Genomic DNA, 21,197 nt, shown 5'->3' on the forward strand with positions numbered 1-21,197 from the left:
CTTTGGTTTCCTATAAACATGACATGATTACCCTCATTCTCTCCCAGTTTTTCTTTTTACCAGCATTTAAAACAGTTCAGATCTTCCATCCATATGAGTCAACAAAACAAATTCAATTTGGCTTCTCTCTCTAGCTGTAGTCTCTGCCAGTCCATATGTTCACCATACAAAAGGAAAACTCCCTGACCTGCTGCCATTCTAATTGGGCACAGTGGATCCCCGAAGTGAAGAAATAACCCACACACCTCTACCTTGCACCCTGAGATAAAACTAGTGATGAAAACTAAATATGAAAAGCTAGAGGTAGAATGTGGCACCACAACCACATATACATGCGGCAAATTGTCTAGTTCTAGACCTCAATGGAGTTGAAACCTAGAGCCTGTTTTTCCTATAAAATAAGACTCCCTAAAATCAATAGAACAAAACTTCTAGCTTTTGCAGTACAGTTTGAAGATATGCAGTGAGAGTGTGAAGATCGCTTTTTTCCCCACCATGAACCAATTCTAGGTTCAAAAACTTGAAATTGTATGATTTTTAAAAATTTAAATACTGTACTTGTCATCTTTATTTGGCTGAGCCAGTTCTTCCAAAACCTGAACTTCCCAGCTGGTGTTCTTGCCACATTTCTTTGCAAGTAAGTGTTTAAAAGATTTTGCTTAGTCTTCCCTTGATAGTAATCAGAGATTTTGTGGAAGTAGTATTTCAGCAGAGTGTGGGGCGTAATCCCAGCACTTGAGAGGATGAGGCAGGAGGACTGCCACCAGTCTGAGGCCAGCCTGAACTGCATAGCAAAACCCTGTCTCACAAAGACAAAAAATAAAATATTTTAAAAACCCAACCATTTCAAAAAAAAGATAAAATCAAAGTTGTCATGAAAATACAACTATATGTATACATGACAAATAGTTTAGTTACCTCATTAGCAGGTGAGGATATTAGTTAGGATGTTAAAACTGTTTCAAAGTATTTATAAGCAACTTCATGGAACACTAGTACAGCTAGTGTAAAATGCTAGTACAGTTGCAAAGTTAGGTACAAACTGGCTAATACCCTATGGAGTAATAAAGTATAAACTTTGGAGTTATCTGTTCCACTCAAACTAAGGATTTACATTCTACTAGACAAAAACTATACAGATAAAGTACAGGGCCTTTAACCAGGAGTGAACAGCAAGATGCACACTGCAATCCCCTAGTCCTTGGTTTGACATTGAAGGAAGATGTCACTCACCTTTTTACCTTGTTTTCATTTTCGGCAATTTTCCTTTCAAAATTAAGTTCTTTGCAGGGTGTAGTGGCACATGCATGTGATTCCAGCCCTTGGGAGGCTGAGCTGAGGCAAGAGGATCACTGTGAATTGAAGGCCAGCCTGCACTACATAGTGAGATCCTGTCTCAAAAAAAAAAAAAAAAATCAGCCTTCCTGCCTCCCTCAGATATTGTTCATGTCAGACCCACTCACGACCTCCTATAGTGGACATTTTCTGAATAATTTTGACTTTTATTTTTCCTTTAAAATTTCTCATTAAAATACCACATGGGCCAAATATAAGCGGCCTGCACTCTAGATTTGAGCCACCGTCTGTAATTCTATGAGCTGATTAATATCTTTAATAACTCTGAATCCTAACAGTTCTAAGAGGAGCTGGCTAATCTCTTAGCTTTCACTTAGGTTCCATGGACCCCCGGCACACCATATACCAGTGCAACTCTCAAAGTTGGGGGGGAGAGGACTGTGAGAGGGTGGGAAAATAATTAAAAGCAGAGGTCAGGTGGAGCCCCTTCTCCTGATGGGAGGAAAGGCACTGCTCAAACATAGAAGTGTATTTATACACTCAGGAGGAAGATGTCAGTCTCCTCCCCTCTGCCTAGCAACTTGTTTCCTGGCTGGCCTGGGCACCTTGCCTCTTCACAGCTGAACAGCTTGTTTACTGGCTTGCTTTGAGCTCTTCCCATTCTGAACCCACCCCTTACACCAGAACAAAACATAAATGCGGGAAGAGACATGTATTGGGGTCCTCTCTCCACTTGTAGGCAAAACTCTGGAGCTCTGTTTAACTCTGGAGGACAGCATTACCCACTTTTATATTTCTTGAAAGGTTAGCAGCAGCCACTGGACCCAGAATTATCCAATTAGAATTCTGCAAGAATTTGGACTTAGACACTGAGATGGCTACTCCTGTAGGGAGCGGCACGACCGCCCCATCGTTGCCTCCCCATCTCTCTCCTATGGGCATATGATGCATCTGCCTACATTAACCATAATCCTCTCCTGCTTACATCACATACCCAGACGTGACAATGACCCTGTTGTATTCATCCCCGTAGCCTCTTCCTGTCCCACCAGCCCGCCCTTGGCCTATAAAAGATGTAATCACTTCCTGAATAAACGAGACTTGATTGGAATCCTCATCCTGTCTCCATCTCTGTCTCCCCCGTTTCTATTTCATCCCTGTTCCCCCTCCAGGTACACCCCACAGATTGATCCGCAGGCTGGATCATACTCCATCTCTGCTGGTTATTTGAGAGGACTTGTAAAGTTGGTATTCATGTATGTAGAGCAGAGAAAACTTTTTTCCCGAGAGAAAAATGAAACAGATAAGGATTATCTGAGAAGACACACAGGAGAGCCATAATGGAAGTGGTGGTCTTATTTTCTGGTGTCATTTCAGGCTTTCAGGCCCAGTGTTTGGGTTTTGAGACCCTCGCTACAGGTGCCTCTAACGTTCTACATAACTACAGTAACTGCCTTTAAAGGGGTTTTTCTTTTTACTTGCAACCAAAGAATCTCAATAGAAAGAGCACAGCAGTTGGCAGTGCTGCTGTCCACGGCATAATTTTGCAGGGCACTACGGAGAAAATGGTTTCTTTCCCTGGATGCTTTCCTCACAAGTTCACTGAAGCCTAGTGTCAGAAGAGGTGTCAAGACAAAACACGAAGTTCAAGCGATTCAGAGTAAAGTCAACTTGAAAAAAAGCAGACACATATATGGACTTTGGAACAAATGTTTATTACGGCTTAATGGGGCCAAAGAGGCAAACACAAAGCATCAGAAACATCACTGGCTCACAAAAACAGGCACCTTGTTACTTTCTTGGTTGCATCTGTTTATTCACAAGGCTTCATTCACACATAAAAACAAGATACTAATCCAGTTCAAGTTCATAACAATTATAAAAGTAAACATTTGTTGGGACAATGTACAATAAATTGCACTTTTCTTAACAAGCATTACATTTACATTTATAGAGTGTACTATACATAATACATGGAATTGTGGAAACATCTACTTGGTGTTGATAGAAGAGGCTGATACCTAATGTTTCAATTAGTTAATTAGCACTGTTTGTACTAATCAACTTCTTTATTCTACAACCTTATTACAGAAAATGTAGGTAAAATCGTAAGTTTCATAAAAATAGATAGTACAGAATTTCTACTACCTCCTTAGCAAGGGAGAGGTAGGAGTTGGAAGAAAGTGGGCCTGACTGGGAAACTTTTTCCTCTTGTTTGAATCCATGCATTATGCAAATTACCAAAAATAGAGAAACTGATGAAAAAATCTATTGGGACATCTTAGATCCTGGGACCATCTCCAGCTTTATTCATGTGCTTTCATGGTACCAGTCTTTTGATGTATTTATAATAATCTCACAATTCCGTTTCCTTTATCTTATTCCATATATAATATATAGTTATTAGTTACAGCTCATGGAAAATTTTTACATGTTAAAAATCAATAGCTCAGTGGCACAGTGCCTGCCTGGCAAGCGTGAGGTCCTGAGTTTGAGTCCCAGTCCGCCCACCCCCAAATCAATTTCCAGTGGAAAAAAAAAAGTAACTTAAAATGTTTATTTTCTTCTCAATGAATCATTTTTCTTAAACTTTTCAGAACACAACTAAGGGTACACCAGAGATAGAAGTAGAGAGAATGGGGTATATTGGAAATATTTTTATTTAGTTATTTATTTTTAGTTTTTTGAGACAGGGTCTCACTATGCAGTGTAGGTTGACCTTGAACTGACTATGGCCTCAAACTCATGGCAATCCTCCTGCCTTTCCAAGTGCTAGGACCACAGGCATGCACTACCATGCGCAGCTGAAGATATTTTTATTAGCAGGTCGAAAATTCATTTGTAGGTAAGACTGACATACAGTTTGTAAGATGGAAACCTGATATACCAGACAGCTGACTGTAATCACTAAAATCTCATAAACATCTACGTTTTGTTTGCAACTCAAGATGGGCATCACTGTTGAGGTGCAGTCCACAATGTGTCATTTTGTAGATTTTAAAAGGTAAGGAAGTTGCTAAGGTAAAGACCCTTAATTGTACAGACAGCACTCATACAGGAAGAATGTTGCCACACAGTTCCAGCTAAGCATGGGGACTTGAGAGTTGTACTCATACACCTGGTAGCTGGAAACAGGCTGCAGAGCTATTGTCCAGTCTTCTGGTTTTGATCACTGTGTTCTGACATATCAACATGTATTTGGCTGTATCGTATCAATATACAAAAGAGGCAAGGAATTCTATATAAAATATCGCTAATCACACACACACAAACAGAAAGCTAAGCGCTCAAATCATACAACAGAATTTGATCATTCTCCCATTTTCTTGTACTGCAGTAAGACAATCAAAGCTATTATAGTGTTTGTAAGGATAAATTATATAATACAATCATCTTGCTAAATAATTAAGTGTTCTTTCCTGGAGGCAAAACGGTATTTTTAAGTTTTCTCCCTACTTAACGAAGTCCTCGAATCATCCTCCTTAGTGTTTGATGCACAGTGTTGGTGAGACAGTAGACGTGTAGCTACAGTAGCTACAGTAAAGGAAAGCTCAGTCCCTTGCATCAGTCATGTGTGGATTTTTATCCCGGATGACTGACTCCTCTAAGGGTCTAACTCTTCCCTCCTGTGTCTGCACCTTTGCATTGTCTCGGGTTCATCACTTCTGCCATGAAATTAAGCCACTAGTTATTAACTAGAAAATATCTAAGGAAAATTAAAAAAAAAAGAAAATATCTAAGGAACATGGAGGAGTTTGAGAAAAAATAAATAATATACAGTAGGAAAGGATGAGCTTAAAAAACAACCCAGACAAGATAAACACTATTAAATATCCCAATATCGGTATTTGACCAAGAAAATTTAAGAAACTTAAAGAAGAAGAAATTATTACTAGCTAGGAGAAAAGAGAATCTTCATCATATAGAAACATAGGTCATAGGCCTGTTTGATATTTCTACTAATGTTCGTGATACACATTCATATACAGAACATTAGGTAACTGAGAACTTTGTGTTAAATTATATGTACCTAAATATAACCAAATTCTGATCTGGGAAGCTACCAAACATATGCACTGTGAAATTCAGCTCACTTTCTTTCAGCTTTAAAAGAATGTGTTAAATAAGACCCTCAAGATACAAAAGATAATGAACTGAATTACTGAATAAAGTTGAACTATAATCACTTTATTATATGGTATTTAAGGAAAAGAGAAGTGATCACTTTTCAGATATTACAAATATTAGATGTTTAAAGGAATGTTTTATGTAATATACATTCTAGGAAAAGGATGAGAATCAATGGAATGTTTGGGAATCGATATTTGGCTGGCTAATTCCTTTCTAAAAGTAATTCAAGACGAGTTGCGATTCTCAAATGTGTCCCAAAATAAGTGAAATTAAAACTAGTACTGCTTTGTGTTGGGCTGCATGAGTTTTCGAACAGACGTCAAAGGACACGTGGTTTGGAACACAGCCTATTAAAACACACTGTGTGACCCTCAGAGCACACGCCACAGTTTTCACTTTCTGTTGCTACTGACTCAAAGGCAATGCAGTAAGGGAAAATTTAGACTAATAGTATGCCGATATATACATACATAAATATGACTGGAGTTAGAAAGAAAAAGTACATACGGCTCTTATCTTTTGTAGAAGTTAAAATAAAACTCAACATTGATAGCTTTGTCAATTTTCAGAGTCAGGCGTGGTGGCACACGCCTGTAAACCCAGGACTTGGGAGGCTGAGGCAGGAGGACTGTTCTGAGTTTGAGACGAGACTAGGCTACAAAATGAGCTCAAGGCCAGCCTGAACTGCACACAGAGACCCTATTTCAAAAAGACTAATAAGACACTTTTAGAATGTATTACCTTGGGATTTTCTTTAAAGAGAAAAAGAAAAAGGACTACAAAATTGAGCCAACTCTGTAGATAAAGGCTTGACCTGAAGCCATTATTTTCTCTCTCAACAACAATATAAGGAAAACTATGTAATGAGGCATTCTGTGGAATCTGAGAAACCAAAAGGGTCTCCCTGTGGTCCTATGTGTTTACAACATAAAAGTGTGTTTTTAATTTAGCTGGCCATTGGAAAAGGTGATTTGTACAGGGTTTCTTGAATTCAAGGTACCAGTAAACTTAGTATAGTAGATGATTTATAAAAATGAATGCCAAGATATAATTTTCTAGTCATTATATATTACAAAAAAATTATAGCTTATCCAAACTGCCATGTAGGGAATGTTAAAGTCAACACAGACACTTGGACTGCCGGATTTTTTCCTATTTGATAGAAAGGAAGTTATGATGAAAGATATCAAAAATAACAAAAGTATTACTTTGAAAAATATAACACATACCAAAAAAACCTAATCAGTTTGACGAATTGTAAAAACAGATGAAGATTTCACTTTTTAGAATTTAAAGATAATTTAGAGGAAAGTATCTATCATGAGCAACTTGTAGTGTGTCCCCTTGGGGTTATATAAAGGCTGTTACTTGATTCTAACTTCTAAGAATGTGTTAGAGTTGCAACAGATGGCACAGAGAACCATTCTGGCACTACAGAGTATAAGATCCTTTGCAAACAGTATTTGCCATTGAAGCCAAGAATGAGTATCAATAAGTGTTACGGTAGCTAAAGTTGTTTGGTGAGAAAAGACTAGATATGTTTTAGGTTTGTTTTTTTGTTTTTTGTTTTGGTAGCAAGGATTAAACTCACGACCTTGTGCTTACCAGGCAGGCACTTGTGCCAGTGAGCTAAATCCCCAGCCTAAGACCAGATATCTTTTGAATAGCTATAAATGGAAAGTTAGTTTTGCTCTTACTAAACAATTTTCTGCAAGTACTATTTGTATAGTCGTGTTAAATGTAATTTAAAAAATACTTTGGCCAATTTTTAAACAATAGGTTCACCTTTTCTTGAGGCATTTCTATAAAGGTTCTTATATTCAATCAAATATGTTACAAATATATTTGTGTCTCTTCACCTACAGGAACGAAGGACATATTTTTAGGGTGCTAGAGATACAAGAAATGTTCCCTAAATTTAAACTAAGATAATGTAAAGCTGACCTCAATTTTCATCTCAACACTATGTCTTTTGACAAAATTACCAAACATTCGCGTTTCTTTAGCAAGTATGCCAACATCAGAAGACATTACTTTTGTCCCTGGCTCACCAGTGTATTCCATTCTCAGCACAGGTCTGGGCCTTGCCAGACTTCCGGTGCACAGGATCTAAGTCTACAATTCATGATCGCACCTGTCACTCTGCAGTTGCCGGAAGTCAGACCCGTATTTGTGCACAGGCATGCTAGGAACTTCCAAGTCCCATGTGAGTTCTTAAAACGAGCTGCTAGAATACCACAGCTGAAATGGTTTTATTGTGTGTTTCTCAAGATCTCAATTCTGTTCACACAGCGTTCTCAAAAGCTCATCTATCCCACACTTCTTGGCACTTTGTTTCCAGATGTACCTGACATAAAATGAAAATAACCCAAAATCTCTTTGGAGACTTTTCAGCCCCTGGTCTGTTCTTTCCTTGGGACAGGAGTGTTGCTACCCTGGGAATCAATTTCAGGATGAAACCTGACAGTGGTCATGACCAGCCCTACCGTGTGCTTTGTCTGAAAAAATCCTGGAAAGTTAAAGAAGTTTAGTGTAAAAAAAAAAAAAAATGTTTTTCCATGACAAAGATCTTATCTCTTCTACCTTACTATAACAGATGTCTCCAATTTTATGTAAGATGAAAATTATTAGGAATAATTAGTTCTAAATAAAAAACATTTAGTTCTGAATTACTAATTTCCAACTAAATACCAGGCATATAAAGTAATGTGCAATACTATGATGGATCTGAACATGGCCTTCCACTGAAGAAGCTGGAAAACAGGTGTTCGACATAAATCAGGTCAATTGAACGTCCCTTTGAAAAGCGTCATGGAAGAGAGAGCTTCTGGAAGATTCTGGTTTGCTTTCTGGCCTCCTTCAAAGGGACCCCAGGAAGAATCCTAGGTTTTCGTGTTTTGATCGTTGTGCTCTTGGGCTTGAATGAGGCTGGAACTATGTGCTCTCCTTGGGTGGCTGGGTGGCCTGTGGTGGCTGCAGTGGCTGCGTGCCCGTGGCCGTTTTAATAGAGTTCAGGGTTTTGCTAAACCAAGAGTTTTTTGCAGCTTGGATTTCATTCATAAGGGCTCCTCTCTGATGTTCAAGTTCCTAATTAAGGAAAGAAAGTCATTTGAGATATATATATATATATATATATATATACACACACATATATATTTTCTGTCTGCTAAAAGAAACTGAGAATATAACTTTCTGGAATCCCTGGATCTATGCAGCCAGTTTCCCACCCTCAAAACCTAGGAAAGATTTAACTGACCCCTTAATGGACAGAAAAATTTTAGAGCTAAAACAGTTACCACTGAAAGCAGACTCTGCTTTTTCTGAAAAGTAAAATCAAGTTACTATATTTTTTTTCTCCTATAATGTAGGTAAAAATTTAGATTTCAGAAGCCAACCTGTGCCCTCCCATGAGCCAGCCACTGTGCAGGCTGGAGACAAGAAGGAGCCCCCCACGCCCCAGCAAATGGCTCACTGGGGGAATCACAGGCTGAGACAATAGCCACTGAAGTAAAAATACAGCGGAACGCTTGTACTGTTTGATTGACTTTGCAGGCCTAAAGCTGGTAGTCTGAGCATTTATTCAGAGGATAACAGTATGCAATATAGCAACTATGGGGGATTTCCTTCTGTCTTGTATTTGAAATCCAATATTGTTCTCTCTGTTTTGTTTTGTTCTGTTTTATCATTTTGGTTTATTCCCTTAGAAAAAATTTAGGTTTCAGTTGAAACCCAAAATAACATATTCAAAACCACAAAAAAAAAAAAAAAAAAAAACAAAAAAAACACATGGATGTAGTGAGTTTTTACAGTTAGTATAAAGTGTCCCCATTCCAAAGACAAGGCCTTGGTTCATGAAAACACACAGGGCTCCGATCACACACGAGTGAAGGTGGCCGCACGACACAGGTCGGTGTCACGGCAGCACATGGTGGTGGGTAGGGGTCACTGGGGAAAGGAAATGGGGAACAGCCCACTAGAAGCCACAACTCTGTTTCTGGTTATGTTATTTTCCCATATGGAGAGGGAGAGAGCGGAAAGTGATACATGAAAAAAAATCAGCTGAAGATAAAAAAGGTACTTGTAAGAAAAAAAACAGGTATTGCCAATGCTCAGCCGTTGAAATAAAGATAATGGAGCAAACTGGCCTTTCGCTTTCAGTATCAGCCACCAAAGTGACCAAAATCAAAAGAGCATATGCTTAAATTCTCATAAGATACAATTTTACTGATTAAAATTTCATTTAATAGGCCAAGCATGGTGATGCACACCTAATTTCCCAGCAACCTGGAGGCTGAGGCAGGAGGACTGCCATGAGTTCAAGGCCAGCCTAAACTACATAGTGAGACCCTGTCTCAAAATAACAAATAAGTAAATTTTTAAAAAATACATGGTGTAAAATGCGATTTTGCGGGACTTTAGTGGACAAAAAATATATACAACTAATATAGTCAACAGGGTTCTGACCTAGCTGGACGTATTATAAACTACCAAGCCAGCCTGAACCATGACTGCTGGCTTCTCCTCACTGACCGTCGGTCAGCTCACCAACCTGGATTTTACACTTGGCCTCGACCAGCTGTAGTTTAGTTTGTGCCAGTTCCAGCTCCATCTCCCTCAGCTGCTTCTTGAGCGAGTCCTTCTCATCATCTGCTTCAATTCCCTGGTCGTCTCTGCTTATGACTGCCAGTTTCAAAGCACCTTCCTTGCTGAAGATGTCACTGCAGTGTTTGCATGCCATCATCTTACCCTGAAATGCCCAAAAGACAGGATCAACATCAAAGTGTCTTTCACAGGATAAATCATTTCCTAAACTAATGCACGACTTGGCCAGGGGTGCAAGGTTTGAAACCAGGGCCTTCATGCTGACCTATGTCCCACCCCCTGAAGTTCCGAGACAAGTTCTTGATAACTTGCCGAGGCTGGGTTCAAATCTGCACAGCTCTTGCCTCAAGCTCCCAGAGTGCTGGGATTACAGGTGTGTGTCACTACGCCTAGCTGATAGGATTTTTTAAAGATACTGCTTATTGCCATTTGATGCAGTCCCATTTCGGAAGCCATTTTTTTTGTTCTGCAATTAAAATGGTTAGAGTCAGCACAAAACTCAACTACCCAAGACAGTTGTTCCTTTTTCCGTAAGTATCTTTAGAAAGACACTGGTGGGGGATTTAGCTGGCAAACCTGAGGTTGTGAGTTCGCTCTTGGGTACAAAAAAAAAAAAAAAGAAAAGAAAAGAAAGACCCTAGAAACATTTCTGCTTGTCTTTGCAACCTGCTCTGGAAATTTCTACTACCATTCCTCTTACTAGGCACCAAGCCCTGCACTCTGCCCTCTACTTGTACCGTTTCATTTACTCCTCATGATTCTCACTGCATTTTATAAATGAAGTAACTCAGTTAAAGGAACTTGTGTACAGTAGACGGAAGGTCATCTCACCTGACTTGTTACCCTTACAACAAAGTACTTGTCTTATTGTTCAACCTTAAACAAATGCTTTTCAGTGTTTAAAATAATAGAAGCAACTCCACTACTTTTCCCAATTGCCAATCAAGCAACCGACACTGAACAGCAGCAATGCTTCCAACACAGGGATGCTACTGTTTTCCTAAAACACCTGAAATTACAAATGGGGATGGAGATGGGAATGTAGCCAGCAGTGCCCCTTGCCTAGCAGACACAAGGCCTGGGTTCCATCCCTAGCACTATAAAAATTAATTAATTTTAAAAACTTAAAACTTAGAAAATATACTACATGCTGTTTCTATTTTGATGCTTTACTGTTGAAAGTTCAATGTGTCCTTAACCATAATTAAACTTCTCTCTTCACACATCCATAAAATAACTCTGTACCAAGCTGATTGTCACTGTGCTTGGGTCACTCCATCATTGAGTCCTAAAGATTTGAGTGTCATCTATTCATCAGCTACGCCTGCATCAATTTCTCCTCTGACATGTCCAAGATTTTCCCTTCCAAAGCCCAAATACCTAAGTCACCTAGTCTGTTTCTACTGACCTTTTTCTTATCATGTTTGTCTCATGCTTTACATTCCTAATATTCATCAGACATGTAAAAAAAACACATACCATTGTCTTAGATTCTGAAAGAATAAGTAGCCCAGTTCTGACACAAAATACTACAAATATCTGCTGTATATGATAGCCATTCGACTAGGTCCAAAATGATTAAAAGTTTAACAAGCTTTGTAAGCAATTTTATTAGGCTGAACCAGATAAGGAATAGACTAATATCATAAGAGGAAGGCAACACTGTGCCAGAGAAATTAACATGCAAAACTGTAGCACCTTCTGAGAACTTAAAGGATCCAGAAAGGCCAAGAAGAGTATAAGTGATACAAAAGCGGGGGGAGGGGGGTAGGAAGGGAGATACGCGTTTTCTGTGGCCAGGTTGTAAATGTCCTTAAATACCATGCCACCAAATCCTGATTTTACCCTATAGAAAATGCATTCATTCCCTCCGCCTGACCTCACACCACATCAATTGGAGACAGAGCAATCAGCTCCATGGAGCTGCAGTCTATTATGCACGCACACGTGCTAAAACCTGGTAGGATCCTGCTGAATCCACCCAGCACCCTCTCCTTCCTTAGGGACAGACCCTTGGTTTTATTTGAGCTGACACAGAATCCAGAAATACAGTAACATTTCTCAGCCTCTAAGATAGGGGTGGCTGTGAAGCTCCGTTCTGATATATAAGCAGAAATATGGCGCGGAATTCTAAGAAAGTGCTTACCCAGCTGGAATAAGGCCCCTATGTCCTTGCCTCTCCTTTCAGCCTGGAGTCCTGCCCCAGAGTGTGGGTGTGATGACAGAAGCTCCAGCTGGAAGTTCTGATCTTTAGGTGCCACTGAGGATGGTCACCAGTGTGGAGGTCAGTCATGACAATCAAGAATGCAGCTTTGTGGCCCTAGACTGCTCTCACATAGCACGATCAACACTTTTTTGTGCTGAATATAATTAATCTGATTTGACTAGATGTCAGAATAACTCTAAACTGATAGCCAGAAAGACAGAATCAAATTTACACTTGCGAATGCTCATTCTGATTATAGTGTATGGGAGGAGGGGCAGCCATGGTAGAAAAATGATGTTACAGGAAGCTGGGAAAGTAAGAAGCTGACACATCATGCCAAATGCGATGAAGAGGAAGTAGCTCTGGAGAAGGGGAGGTAGAGTAGTCTAGTGGAGAAGAACATGGATTTTAGAATCCGACTCCCTGGGTTCAAGTCCTGGAGTTACTTCTTGACCAATGGTGTAGCTTTGACCAAAGAATTACCTGTTTTGATCCTCATCATTAACATAAGAAGATACAAAACTGTGTTTTCTAGGTAGTTAGAGTTAAGGAGCTAATGCATGTAAAGTCTTAGCACAATGCAGACAAGTGCACGTGTAAGTGATAATAAAGTAAAGGAACACACACGTATTACTGTGGCGAACACCGCGCGTGCCCTTCCTTCGGACCGCCATGACCTTTCATTGGGTGGCCTCACTCACTTATCCAACACTTTTCTCTCTTTCTTAGTACAAACCCTGATCACATCTGTCTCTCCTTCATGAGACACTAACATGCTCATTCTGGGTCTGCGCCTGCAATTTCTTCAGAACGCCCTTCTTTATCCTTTTCTCAACTGTCTAACCATCCTGTTTTAGTCCAACCTCCTCCAAAAAGTCTCCTTTGCTCCGCAGTTCTTATATTTGCTTTCTCTGAGGCCGACATAGTCCCCCTCCGCAACCTGAACTATTTCCTAAATATTTCATGTGTATGCAGTTGTCTTATAGGAGCACTCTGACCTCTTCTTTGTGTGTAATTCTTATAACAAAGTGGCAGTCCGACATCTGTGCACATAGTAGATGCTTATTAAACTCTTAAAATGTGATCAATGTAAATGTTTGCTTCATTTTTATTTACATAAAGATTTCAAGACAGCTAACCCTTTTATGGCAAGATAGTTCATCAATTCAGCCTTGGTTAGTGGACCTATAATATATAAACATTGGTAAATGCTAAGTTAAAAGAAGTACAAAAGTAGATCAGAAGATAAGATCCTAAATTTTACGAAGTTTAGAGAGGGAGACCTTTCTTTACTCACTAATAATCTCAGATCACTGTATTGTAAAATGATATTTTAAAAAACCACTTTTATAATGCAGTGTCAGAACAAGGTTCATATTTTCAGGTTTTAACATAAAATATATACTTACTGTTACTAACCTAAGCACTTTATACACATTCTTATTTAACCACCAAAAGGACTGTATGAACCAGATAGTTATCTCTATTGAACAGAATACAAAATGAAGATTAAAGGCATTATATAACTTTTTAAAGATGTTAATTGTATGCTAAATTGCCCCCACAATTTATTCACTAGTATGAAATCTAAACATACTCAAATACAATGCCATGTTTCTGTGCCATGATCCCAAGAGTTGACTGTGCCAATGCTGCTTCCTAAGAACATAAATCCATTTTGTTTATTGTTTCTAAAACTTTTCCCCCCAACTATAGCAGTAACATAAGGAGTGTTACCACCAGGGGGCAGCATAAAAATCTCTGCTCCAGGTTTTCTTTAAAAACAAATCATTGATAGATGCATCTTGAGATCATACTCTCAAATGAAACAGATTAGACACACATGTAAAATGTCACACTGTTGGCCTGGGGGTTTAGCTCAGCGGCATAAGCACCTGCCTTGCAAGCAGGCCGTCGTGAGTTCGATCCCCGGTACCAATAAAAATGAAAAAGACAAAAAAAATGTCACACTGTTTCTCTGGTGTAAGAAACCAAAAGGTGATCCAGGGACATGGCCTCGGAAACGTGAGGTGAGGTCCTGAGTTTAATTCCCATTACCCACCCACCCCTGCCCCATAAAAAGAAACCAAAAGGGTAAATAAGGACCAAAATGTGTAACAGATGCTGCGAAATAGGAAGGAAATGATCAAATGGGGAGAGGAGCTAGGGAGGGGGAAGGGGAAAAGAAGGAAGGGAAAAGGGAAAAAAAGCATCAGCAGAAAATGGCAACAAAGCTTTTGTAAATAAGGAGGCAAGAGGGCTGAAGGGAGGGGAGGGGAGTGGGGAAAAAAAGATACATCGCGAACAGATACAAACACCCTATAACCAATGTGATCAATATGTGTATCTAAAATACACCAATACAATTAATTTTTAAAAACCCAAACCAAACTAAAACAAAGCCATTGAAAATCTGGTTGAAGAACCAGCCAGTTATCTAACATACACAATTTTTCCAGCTAAATTCCATCCTGCCCTTGGGGTTTACTGTTGAAGACAGCGACAGGATGATGCCGCTGAATCCCACACTGGTTTATGGGCACACACTGTCTCGGTCGCCAGGAAAGGCAGCCGCACCCCAACAGAAGAGAGGTGCGCTCCACACCACAACAGAAAACAGGCAGGGTTGGCTCTTCCACGCTCAGGAGACTCCCGGTGAAAGCCAGGCCACGCCTTACCTTTACCGCTTCCAGCTCCTCCTTGCTCGCGGCTTGCTGCTTCTCCAGCCTGGTACTTAACTGGGAGCAGATCTAAGGCAAAGAAGAGCCTGTTTACTGGAAAGCAGAACAACTGGCTCCCTGCTTACCTACCTAATCACCTGATCGGCTCATGAAGCAGCACAGCTGACCCCGCAGACATGAGCAGATAGCGGCTTGAGCGGCTCTGCCCCCTGCGAAAGGAGCCCAGAGGCCTGAGTTCCACTCATCAGACACAGCTCTGCGTGGACCGCTAGAACAGAGCTGGGATACATGTGGTTTCTTGCCGTGGCTAGCTTTCTGTGACTACTTCCAATTATGCCGGGAACAGGATGAAGAGAATTTTGAACTGGAAACCCCCCTATCTAGTCATCCAAAGAATTTCTTTCTAGTCACAAAGCATTCCTTAAAGGAGCAGAAGCAGAGTGAAGCAAAGAAAGTTAATCAACCAGGAAATAATATAATTAAAACTCTTATTAAATGATTTAGCAACACAGGATGGAAATCAAACGCTTGGCCACTGATGACAAATTCTGCGTTTAAAGCCAGTCCAGTTCTACCGGTTTATAGTGTTGTGACCCTAGACAAACTCATTCCTCTTCGTGAGTCTCGGTTCCCTCACGATGGCAAACTGCCACACACAAGAAGCAAGTGAAAAGCTTGTGCAGAATGAATACAAAGTTGGTAAAGAACATAAAATGTTTATTAAATAATATCTATGATCCATGAGTTTAAAGGAAAAAAGATCTTGTTAAAAATTTGGGTGGTCAGGGGCTGGGGATTTAGCTCAGTGGCATAAGCGCGTGCCTTGCAAGTGCATGGTCGTGAGTTCAATCCCCAGTACCGATAAAAAATTTGGGGGGGGGCCTCTGAATAACATAAGAATGTTTTATTTTAGAGAAACTGATTAAAATTGATTAAAAACAGGAGTTGGGAGCGGAGGCACATGCTAGTGCACTGAGACACTGAAGCAGGAGGACCCCAACTTCGAACCCAGTGTAGGCAAGTTAGTGAGTTAGCAAGACCCTGTTCAAACAATGAAAACAAAAACAGAAAGATAGGGGCTGAGAGGTGGCTCAGTGTGAAGGCCCCAATTCAACCCCCAGAACCAATAAATAAATAAATACAGAAACATTCCATGATGAAAAAAAAGTCAAATTTTAAAGTCTAAGGCTAGAAATAAACATAATATAAATCTACTATCAAAAGACATTTAAAAAAATTCCAATTACTAACAAATAGTTCAAGACCAAGGCTTGCTTATTGAATTCAGTTTCCAATATTTCCAGACCCAAACCTGTGGAATAATTAGAAGGACTATATTATTAAGTAATGTTAAAAAGAAGAGTCACTGAGTATCATGGCACACACATATAACCCCAGCTACTTGGGAGGCTGAGGCAGGAGAATCATAACTTTGAAGCCAGCCAGGTTACCTGTCTCATAGTAAAAAACAAATGAACAAACAAACAAACAAACTAAAAAGGTCCAAGGATGCAGCTCAGTGACTGAGAACATGTTCAGCACAGATATAAGGATTAGGACTCAATTTGGGGGTCAGGTAGGTGGGGATGGAGCACACCCATAATTTTTTTTGTCTTTTTCCTTTTTATCGGTACCGGGGATTGAACTCACGACTGCCTGCTTACAAGGCAGGCGCTTATGCCACTGAGCTAAATCCCCAGCCCCCACACCCATAATTTTTGCAAACCATATACTGTTTCCCAAGAAAGTATTTAATGCCAGGCATGGTGGCACATGTCTGTAATCCCAGCACTTGGGAGGCTAAAGCAGGAGGATCACTCTGAGTTCAAAGCCAGACTGGGCTACAAAGTGACTGATATAATGAGATGCTGTCTCTCAAAAACAGACAAACAACAACCTCCAAAACAAAAGCATTTTGAAACATAGCCAATTCCAGTTACAGCATAAATTTAGAATAAATTTTGCATCCTGCCTATCTTCAAACAGGAAAGTCTGCTACCTTCTACCTTACTTGAAGGGCCTGCAAGATAATAGTCAAGAATAGTCCCAAAGGTTACTGCTTGAAGCCTGTGACATTTACATAGTGGCAAAATGTGGCAATAAGAAAAAAACGCATTTGCAGTGGTGGCAAATTCCACAGCACACAAGGCATGGTTTTTAATGTTCCTTATGTTGATTTATGTCTAACTGTCCCTAGTTACCCTAATTTAAAATCTCAGGATCAGCTTCCATCTTCTTCCTTGTCTATTGACTGGCAAAGACTATCTTTTGTATCCTTCTCTTCTGTTTTCTGATTATTACTTCATTTTAGCTTTTGGTGCCCTTTCTCTTCATACTCTGGTGTTACAGCTTTTTATGACCTGTGATCTTCCTGGGGTCTCTGCCATTAGTGCCACATTCCTTGCTGGGTCAGAGTGATGCCACCAATATATCCCTTGCTCAAAAATCCCTTCTATGGACTTCCGGGAGAACATGGCGGACAGATAACAGCAACTACCGGAGGCTCTCTGAAAGACTCGGCTCAGAAGCCAGGAATGGTGCGGACTAAGGAGACATAAGCAGGTGGAGATATGCTCCGCTGACTCAGGAACGAACTGGGCTGAGAGAAACCAACTTGGAATGCATTCCTGGTGCTAAAACAGGAACAGAAAAGCCTTGGTGTGGAGGCTGGACCCCGCGCCATTGTAAGCCGCGATTTGGATTTCCCGCCACGCGGCGGCTGGCTGCCTCTACAGCGGCTCGGCAAGGAGAGAGACGCGCAGAAGCTCTGAGAACGGCATTCTGCGAACGGCAGGGAGGCGTGCACTGACTTGTGGTGAGGTGAGTGAGAGAAGCTGACACTCTACCACAGTTTGACTCCAGCGGAGGACTTTCTGGGTCCGAGCAGTCCTGCGGGAGCAGGGCGCGGTTGCGACTCCAGCCACACATCCCCCTCTCGGGCGAGATTGGTGAAAAGTGCCTGGCCTGCGTGACGCTGCCGGCGGACCTGGTAGGCTGTCCCAACCCAGATCCCAGAGCCTGACGGTGGCCGGGAGGGGAGACGCGTAGGCTGCCTGGTCCGTAACTCCCTGGTGCGCAGCGGTGAGCGGGAACACCTAACTGGCGCAATTCGATCAGGCTGTGGCTGACTGGGAGAGAAGCTGGGCCTCTTATATAAGCTTGCACATATAAGCAACAGAGAAGAAGAGGCAGCATGGGAAGAGGCAGCAACAAGAAAGGCTCCTCGGACCCCAATTCTGAGAAACAGGCAATAGCAGACACCGCACCAATATACATAAGGCACCATATAGAGAGCCTCATAGACCAATTCAGGAATGAAGTTATCAATGACCTGAAGCTAGAAGTATGCAGAATAGTTAGAGAAATGCTAAGTACCACCCAAGAAAAAACAGGCGGTGGAATGGAAGAACAGAAAAAAAGGGGAGAATTGTTTGATGGAGAAAACAGAGAAAGCATAGAATACGTGAAACAGGTTCAAAGGGACTACCAAGATACTAAGAAGTCTATAGAAGACTGGCATAACAGCTTGAAAGAAACTAAGGACAGACTATCTGAACTGGAGGGCAGACTTGTAATATGGGAGAATGAAATGAAAAACTTCTTAAAAATAACAAAGAAACAAACAGCAATAATACAAAGACAAGAAGATGATAAGAGGATCCATAACTTAAGGATTAAGAACATAAAAGAGGAAGTAGGGACACAAACAAGTGAACTACAAAAGCTACTCACAGAAATAATCCAGGAGAATTTTCCTAATTTAGCAAAAGGTAAAGATACTCAGATGTATGAGGCATACAGGACCCCAGCTACCTACAACCCAAACAGAGCTACACCCAGGCATATAATAATAAAAATTCCAGAAATTCAATACAAGAACAGAATACTAAAAGCTGTCAGAGACAAGAAACAGACCACTTACAAGGGAACACCCATCAGAATTACAGCAGATTTCTCTGCACAAACCATCAAATCACGAAGAGCGTGGGGGGAAATAATTCAAGCTTTGAAAGATAATAATCTCCAGCCAAGATTGAGATATCCTGCACAACTGTCCCTGGAAATTGATGGAAAAACAAGGTGCTTCCAGGATAAAGAGGAACTGGGGGAATTTGCAACCACCAATTCAACTCTACAGAGAGTATTGCAGGATATTCTAAAAAAAGAAAAATACAAAGAATCCAGAAATAATGGCAGAGAGGCCACAATGAATGGAGCAGAGAACAAAATGAAGAAGACAAACTGACAGCTACTGACAGAAAAAGAGCTCAACAGAAATGAGGCAGAGAAGATTGGATGATAGGAACAGCTATTTTGGAGAAAATGACATCTTAATAGGTAATACTGATTTAGTATCATCTTGTTTTGAAGTCTTATCTAGCTTTTGTCCTTCTGTCTCCAATGGTCTAAATAGGTTGTATCTTACTGGATTTTATTATGTATGATAGTATAAGCAAAAACCTTGTAAAGACAAGGAGATTATACAGAAACCATTATTCATTTTCTGTTAGTCGATTCTAAATACTCTGTAATGTTGTCATTCTCTTGAATGGTTTTACATTGTTTTGATATACTTAATGCTACAGTATACGAAGTTGTACTCAAGGATTTCAAAGAAAGAGACAATATGGTAACTACTTTTAGGTTAGGATTATCTGGTGGTGAAACACTATTCTGCTTAAATGGTTATGTTTTGATCTGTGCTGTTTTGTTGTTATGCCCTCTTTTATCTCAATCTCCACTCCATTATTTACTTTTTTATCTTTATCCTTTTAATTAAAGGAAAAAAATAGCAGGATATATTATAGTAACCCACTTTGACTTTTCATTACCTTGATTTAAAGCCCTGTATTACTCTCACCATCTGGTTTTTAACTGATGTTCCCCTATTCTGTTTTGCTGGATAGTATCAGGTTCGAAAGTTTAGGCATCAGCAGTGAAGATAATGAGATTCATTATGACGCCCATTTTTGTTGACTTTTATCTACTTTTGAAGACCTACAATGTCTCCAATGTTTTAGTTTTGTCGGTTTTATTCTTTACTGTTCTGTTCAATTGTATTATAACTAACGATATAGGCAATTCTATTAGAGATAGCGGGAGGCATTATAGTAACCATTGTTGATCACCTTGTATTATGTTTTTACATTATCTATTATGTACACCCTTTTGACTTGACCAATTCTGTTCTGTTATGTCACATTTGGTTTTACTCTCTTCCAAAAAAGTAATAAGAACCGTGGGAGCAATGAAACCCAAAATGTGTAATAGTCATTGTACAAAAGAGAGGAAAAGAAAGTGCTCCAAACTATATAACTGCATGTATATTTAAGTGTGTAAGATAGAAAATGATATCACAGAGTTTTATTGGATCAATGAACAGAACTGATTGCAGTATCATTGATGGAATGTCCACTTTACAAGCTTTAATTTTGTGACTTGAACAATTATTTCTAAGATGGCAATATGTAATCCATTAACTAGTGATTTCCTACTGTTCATTTTTTTTTCTGTAAATCTGTATAACTTGTACCCTTTCCCTGCTTTTTTTTTCTTTTCTCCTTAAATAAAATTAAAAAAAAAATTTAAAAAAAAAATCCCTTCTATGAGCAAAATAAAATCCAAACTTCTACTCAGCCTGAAGACTTTCCCGGATCTGGGCTCCAGAGGACCTCTGCCTCCCTTCTGCGCTTGAACTTCTTACTAACATTTTTTTTTTTCTGTAAATCTCACTTGTGCTGCTCTCTGTCCATCATTTTCATCTCCTCTTCATCCACTTACATACATCTCAGTCTCATCCACGATCTGTAGCACAGCTCGAATCATTCCCTCTCCAGGAAGGGCTCCCTCTTCTCCCACATGTAGTAAGTGCCCTTTCCTCTTATTTCACACAAGGGTATTATCTCCCCATTTACAAGATAAGCTTCTAGAGGACAGATGTTAGATTAATCCAACTTTTGGTCACCAAGCATCAAGCCTCACATATATTATTATCATCATGAAAGAGAGTAAGATAGCTCTAAAATCTTCCATGAATGAGGAATTTTTAGGAGAAAGTGTTCATAACACATGAAGTGACTAATGCTACTCCCAAAAAATAAGATGGACACATAATTCACTGTGTTCATGCACATTATTTACACATCAATACATGCTCAACATATTACAATGAATATGTTTAGTTGGCAAAGTTAAAGGAGGTCTGTTTTCTACATTTTCCTAATTTTCTACACAAAAACACAAATTCCACTAATATAGAGAAAAACAAACAAAAATAGTAT

At 39.8% G+C, this 21,197-nt stretch overlaps 1 protein-coding gene across 12 annotated transcripts in view; it reads right to left on the reverse strand.

The window, feature by feature from the left end:
* Positions 1–2,990: 2,990 nt before the first annotated feature.
* Positions 2,991–21,197, reverse strand: part of Rabgap1l (RAB GTPase activating protein 1 like) — a 718,519-nt gene continuing 700,312 nt past the window's right edge. For 11 of the 12 annotated variants that reach the window (XM_063240009.1, XM_063240010.1, XM_063240008.1 and 8 more), the window contains 3 exons: positions 14,914–14,985; positions 9,977–10,174; positions 2,991–8,514 (listed from right to left, as the gene is read on the reverse strand). In XM_063240009.1, the coding sequence (XP_063096079.1) occupies positions 8,362–8,514; positions 9,977–10,174; positions 14,914–14,985 (423 nt within the window). In that variant the 3' untranslated portion in view covers positions 2,991–8,361. The remainder of the gene's footprint in view (positions 8,515–9,976; positions 10,175–14,913; positions 14,986–21,197) is intronic. The other variant, XM_063240011.1, reaches the window with a different exon arrangement.

The sequence above is a fragment of the Cavia porcellus genome, unplaced genomic scaffold (assembly GCF_034190915.1).
Source record: "Cavia porcellus strain 051 isolate PalLab524CR breed Dunkin Hartley unplaced genomic scaffold, mCavPor4.1 scaffold_29, whole genome shotgun sequence".
NCBI lineage: Eukaryota > Metazoa > Chordata > Mammalia > Rodentia > Caviidae > Cavia > Cavia porcellus.